The following is a 6165-nucleotide window of genomic DNA, read 5'->3' as shown; positions in this document are numbered from 1 at the left end:
CCCTCCCTCCCATGGCCCTTCCGTTTCCCCGAGCCCAGCTCTGTGGCGTTGATCTGCTCTAAGTTTTGGTACTCGTGGTGGGTGTGCCTGAGTGTCTTTGTTCTGACTTTACTGAGACATTGATCGCCGTAAAGATCTCTTGCAGCATCTTCTGAGTTTCTCTTCTCGTTTAAAAACTTCCTCCAATAGCCACTTGGAAAAAGATAAACTTAGACCCATTCCTCACATCACATACAAGAAGGAACTCCAAATAGACTGGAGATCTTGACATAAAGACGAAAACCATACAAAATCCAGAAGAAACCTGAGGGAACTTCCCTGAAACCCGGGTGTAGGGAGAAGTACTGACTCCCACACCAGCACAATTAAAGAAATACTGATACATTTGGCTTCATAAAAATAAACTTGTACCGTGGCAACAAACCACAAGTGAAGTCTAAAGATAAAAGACAGTCTGGGATACATATTTTCAAATGGTTAAGGTGGCACAGTTTATGTTATGTGCTTTTTACCACAATTTAACAAAAAAGGACAGAATGGGGGAAAATGATCTGCAACATACATCACAAGCATGGGGCCTCTGCTGTGTCCCCTCCACGGCACTCCCACTGGAGAGCCCAGCCAGACCCGACAGGCAGGAGACGGCAGCCAGTCAGGGAGCACTCTTCAGACACAGGGAGGGAGAGGAGCGTGATCATCGCAAACGTCCATGTCAAAGACAAAGAGGGGCTGAGGCAATGTTCCAGATTGCAGGAAATGAAAGAGACAATTGAATGTGTGGCAGGACACTGCTGAGGCACGTGCTACAGCTGGAATACAGTTGGTTGATTTAAATGTAAACATTTAATGCTCCCTCGAGGGACCCAGCTGCCACGTTGAGAGAAGCTCAGGCCACGTGGAAGCCACACGCAGGCGTTCCGGTGCCGGCCCAGCTAACAGCCCACAGCAACTGCAGTCACAGGAGTGAGCCCCCATGGAGTCCAGCCAGGCGAGTCTTCAGATGCCTCCAGCCCCAAATGCCCCCTGACCACAAATGCCTCAGCCCTCAGGTGCGCCGCAGAGCCAAGCCCAGCCGATCACAGAACTGAGGAGACAGCAAGGCATTCAGTGTTTAAGCCGGTGAGGGTCACGGTGTTTGTTATGCAGCTGTGCAGCACGGCTGTGGCCTTGACTAAGGAAAAGGCTGGCTCCTGGGAGGTCACCTGGGAGCCCTTGGCGTGTCCTCCCTGATAGGAACGTCTCTTTATCTGGGGCCCTGGGCCACAGTGGACAGTCTATGCTAAGGATGTGATTTAGGGTGGGGACTGTGGGTCTCTCTGGAGGCTACGGTCAGCCACGCGGGGTGAGCAGTCCCCATGACCAATCCCTGAAGAAAACCTTGGATGCAGAGGCCCGGGTGAGCTTCCCTAGGTGGCCACACTCCAGTACGCTGTCGCATCCATGCAGGGAAAATAAGCGCTGTCCGCACAGCTCCACGGGAGAGGGCAGTGGGACGCTCGTGCCCGCCTCTTCCCTCCACTCATTCTCATCCCCATGTTCTCACTATAATAGGCCCTAACTGTGAGGATAATGGCCATACTGGGTCCTGGGAGACCTCCTGAACTGCAGCGGCAGGGAACCCCGACACCCCGTGAGTCTGAGAGCCTCACAGCTGCCCGCCTGGCTGACTCCCATCAGGTCTGAAGCACCCTCCCGACAGCCATGGTGGCTGTTTTTGTCTTTCCCAGGGGAAATGAATGGCACTGGCAGCCTGGGCCTCGTGCCTGTTTTCCTGAAGCCATGTGTACTTGGCTTCTGGACCCCAGCGCACCTGACCCCAGAAGGCAGTGCACTTACTGTAAGGCTGATGGGCCTTAGAGAGCACCTCCCCAGCGCCTACGCGCAATCAGGACTGCGGACACCTCGTGTCTGCCTGGGAGGCCTCCAAAGGGCCAAACACTCCCGGACTCGGCCCTGCAGGAGTCATTTGCTGTAGACCATCCCCCAGTGCCACATACCACCGGAGAAAGCTGAGTCCAGAGGAGCTCAAACTTGAAAACGCAATCTCTCTGGAGGGCCAAGGCCTGGCAGGGCAGCCTGAATGGAATCCAATGTTACCCGTGACTAAGCGCCAACTGGGAGTGAGACAAGGGTCCTCTGGTCTCCCTGGATGACTGGAGATGCCTGCCTCATCGTGTGATGTTAAGAACCACTGCTGGGCCTACCCTGAGCAGGGAGCAGGGAGCGGCACTGTCATGCTTGTTGCTGGAGCCGGCAAAAGATGAGGAGCTGCTTCCGCTTCCGCTCCGCTCCACTCAGTGCTGGCCTCATCGCCCCACCCGGGGGGCAGAACTCTCCCCGGAAGCCGACGGTGCTGGGCAGAGGCAGGGGCCACTTGGGCGGTCAGCCCAGAGCTGGGTGGGCCGGGCCAGTGGGACTTTGCGGCCTCCCCACCCTCCGGATCCCCTGAGCAGGCAGTAATCCAACCCGGGCAGCTCCTGCGGCTCCACCATCCAGAGACAAGCTGACTTCCGATAATGACTTTATTTTAACATATTTAATTACAGACATAAAATAGCTGGGGAGGGGGGTGAGCCCCAGCCTAGCCCCACCATGGGGCTACAGGAGGGGAGGTGCAGGCGAGGCCCCCCTGCTGACCCTCTCTCTGGGGGTCTTCCTATGGCAGGGCCCTATTGCTTGAGTGCGGGAGGAGCCATGCAAACGAGGGGGGCAGGGCAGCCACTCGGCCCCACCCCGACCCGAGGACGGCCTCCCCACAGAATGCCCAGGCTGTGCCCCCAGCCCCAGCTGCTCCACCTCCTTCCACTCTGTCCAGGGAGCAGACCCTCTGGCCAGCCCCTGACTCTGCCCCTACCCCCTCTGCAAACCTAAAGGGGAATAAATACAAACTTTACAAAGTAAAAGGGGGTCCAACGTTGCCCTGGGGCGGGGCCTGCTCTGCCCCTGGCCCGGGGCCCGGGTCCGGTGGGAGTAGAGGGGCCCTGGGGTGCAGGCCGCCCCGCCCGTCGCCTCACATCATTCCTAGCTGCAGCAGCGTGTTGGCATAGGCCATGGGCTTGACATTGGGATGAGGCTGTGGGACCAGGGTAGTGGGGGGATAGAAGTCAGAACAGAGCCCCTGAGCACCCACCAGCGGAACCTACCCTCGCCCCTTACCAGGGTCTTAGCCTCCTTGTCCCCAGGCTGGGATGGGAGGGGCGGGGGGGCCCTGAGGGGTGACTCACCACTGCTGTGAACTGGTGGAACTGAGGCCGTAGGTCAGAGCCCTGGAGGTGGATGTAGGAGGCTTTGTTCCCCATCTGGTCACTGCAGGGACAGGAGCAGAGTGAACAGTGTGGTCAGGGCTGGGCGGGGCTGGAGGGTTAAGAGAAGGGCTGGGCAAGAAGGGACAGAGCCATGACAGACACAGATGGACAGACAGGGACAGGAAAGACAGGAATCCAGGGGAAAGAATGGGAGGGGCAGGAGGATGGGGATGGGGAAAAGAGGGTGGGAGTGAGGGGAGCAGGAAGGGGCAGAGTGTAGCTCATGGAGGTGGACGCTCGCCAGACCCCGCTAGCAATCTGACCATGCTTCCAGCTTTGCCCACCCGGAGATGCAGGGAACAGAGGAACATGTCACACGGCACCACGGGGATGCAGTCAGTCTAGTCCAGGACACAGTGACTCGTACAGCAGGCAGCAGCCTATTCTTCAACAAATAAATGATGCGGGTAGAGAAAGACAGGGAACTCACAGGCAAAGAGACTAAAAATGTGGTCCTTGTTTAGGTCCTGTCTGGAAGAAGTCAGCTGGAAAAGACACTTAGGAGAGACCAGGAGAAAGAGAACTTGGCAGGATTTGGGTGGGGGCAAGGGATCAGCACTTGTGTGTGTGTGTTTTGAGATGGAGTCTTACTCTTGCCCAGGCTGGAGTGCAGTGGCACAATCTTGGCTCACTGCAACCTCTACCTCCCGGGTTCGAGCAATTCTCCTGGGAGCCTCCCAAGTAGCTGGGATTACAAGTGTGCACCACCATGCCCGGCTAATTTTTGTATTTTTAGTAAAGACGGGGTTTCACCATGTTGGCCAGGCTGGTCTCAAACTCCTGACCTGAGGTGATCCGCCCGCCTCGGCCTCGGCCTCCCAAAGTGCTGGGATTATAGGTGTGAGCCACCATGCCCAGCCAGCACTCAAAAGTGTAAACACGATATTGTGGTTAAGAAAAAGATCCCTTTCCTTCTGAAACGTGCTGGGCAATCAATGGGAGAAAGGTGAAGTGCCCGGGGCTTGCAGTAACACGGGGCAGCTGGTCAGCACCAGCAGGCTGGCCCCACTGGTGCTGCACGGGTGGGCAATGCGCACAGGGGTGTTTGTCATGCTCTTTTATCTGCTCTTGCCTGTCTTTGAAATGCTCCATCATAAAAAGGCAAAACAAAAACCAAGACAAAAACCCATGGCTTGGTAGAGGCCCTGGGTGGGAAAGGCAAAAACATACCAGTAGTTGGGGGCAGAGAAGACGGTGACACAGCGGCCTCCGTGAGCCACCTCGTAGCCCTCGGCCTTGACCTCGTGGCTGCGGATGATGTAGTCCAGGTTGTTCTCTTCCAAGAAGGCCTTGGTGACGTCAGGCCCAAACTGACAGCTCACGCCCCGCTTGCTGACCGAGCGCCCATTCTGAGGGTGGGCAGATGGGAGAGACGGGTTCAGGGTGACTCTCTGCCTCCACCTGCTGCCCACAGCCCACACCCGCCGGCCCTGCACCCCACCCTAGACTCACCTGCGGCTGTGGATCTGACCAGAGCAGGTCACACATGGGACCTGGTGGGGAGTGAGGGAAACATTAGGGACCCGTCCACCTCCCCAGGGGTGGTCACTCACATGCCACCTCCTGGCCCGGCCAGGTGCTGACCCCACAGCCCAGCCTGGGTGGGTGCTGGGCAGGGGACATCCAGCATGGACATGGACATTCAGGACAGGTGACTGCGATTCTGAGCCACCCCCACCCTCTCGGCTGATCTGCCCTCCAGACCCCATTCAATCCCCTGTGGCCCCGAAGCCAGATAGAGCTTTCAATGACACTATTCAGATCAGGCCCCTCTCCCGCTCAAAGCCTTTGGTGGCTCCACGCTGCCCTAGGAACAAAGTTCCTCACTGAGGCCTGTAAAGCACCATAGGATTTGGGCCCAGTGAACCCCATGTCCAACGTCAGCCCTCAAAGCACAGCCCTGCCCACTCGCCAACTTCTCCCTGCCTTGGGACCCCTCCTCGAGCCTGGAATATGCTCGCCAGGCTCTGTGCACGGCAGGTGCCTCTGCTTCCTGCAGTGTCAGCTCAAACCTCACCTCCCTGGAGAGGCCTTCCCGACCACCTGGCACCAGCCCACCCAAGCCATGTCCTCTGCAGCACTCAGTGTGCATGTGCGTGTGCACCTATGAGTGAACTCTCTGAAGTGTGCCCGACACTAGGACAGGAGCCCCAAGACCTCCCCTCCCTCCAGGGGTCCACAGCTGAACTCACAAATAAATAAGGACAGGTGTGCTCGGCGCTGACCATGCCTTCAACCTGCACCATGGTCACGACCGTGCTCGCCATCACAGCCCCATGAAGGAGGTGCACTGGCCCAAGTCGCAGGTGACGAAACTGAGGCTCAGACCCGCTGTTTCTTGCCAATGACACAAAGCCCATCCTCTGAGGCAGGGCCGGGTTGCAGGGAGAGCTCAGCCCAGGCTGCCCCTTTCTGCTGGAGACACCTGGCCCCACCCTGCTCACCTGAATCTGGGGGTTGTCGATTTCGCTCAATTTTCCGGATGTCATCCAGGGTGATGCCGTCTTCACTGAACAGGCCTCCGTGCATGATCTGGGGAGTTGGGGGATGCCGCTGTGAGGGAAGGTGCCACCCACCCACAGGCCCCAACTTCCTTCACCAGCACATCTGCCCAGGTGTGGCTGGGTGGGGAACCCACACTCGGAGCTCACGCTGTCCTCACCAGCACTTTGCCGTTGATGCACTGGGCCAACGGGAGCCACTCGAACACCTCGCTAAAGAGCTCGTACATCTGGGCTGTGTACTTGGCCTTCACCTCACCCTCGAAACCGTAGATCTGGTTCATGTTGTCTGTCTCGTGGTTGCCTGGCCAACACGGGGACAGAAGAGAAAGCCCAGCCTCCAGGTACATCAGTGTCCT

At 57.7% G+C, this 6165-nt stretch overlaps 1 protein-coding gene across 3 annotated transcripts in view; it reads right to left on the bottom strand.

The window, feature by feature from the left end:
• Window positions 1–2504: 2504 nt before the first annotated feature.
• The window catches only part of PPP5C (protein phosphatase 5 catalytic subunit), a 43387-nt gene continuing 39726 nt past the window's right edge, over window positions 2505–6165 (bottom strand). For all 3 annotated transcript variants that reach the window (XM_030795552.1, XM_003277609.3, XM_003277610.3), the window contains 6 exons: window positions 5968–6110; window positions 5750–5837; window positions 4758–4798; window positions 4476–4654; window positions 3225–3306; window positions 2505–3073 (listed from right to left, as the gene is read on the bottom strand). In XM_030795552.1, the coding sequence (XP_030651412.1) occupies window positions 3011–3073; window positions 3225–3306; window positions 4476–4654; window positions 4758–4798; window positions 5750–5837; window positions 5968–6110 (596 nt within the window). In that variant the 3' untranslated portion in view covers window positions 2505–3010. The remainder of the gene's footprint in view (window positions 3074–3224; window positions 3307–4475; window positions 4655–4757; window positions 4799–5749; window positions 5838–5967; window positions 6111–6165) is intronic.

This window comes from Nomascus leucogenys, chromosome 17 (assembly GCF_006542625.1).
Source record: "Nomascus leucogenys isolate Asia chromosome 17, Asia_NLE_v1, whole genome shotgun sequence".
Lineage (NCBI taxonomy): Eukaryota > Metazoa > Chordata > Mammalia > Primates > Hylobatidae > Nomascus > Nomascus leucogenys.
This window is presented reverse-complemented; position numbering and strand designations above follow the sequence as displayed.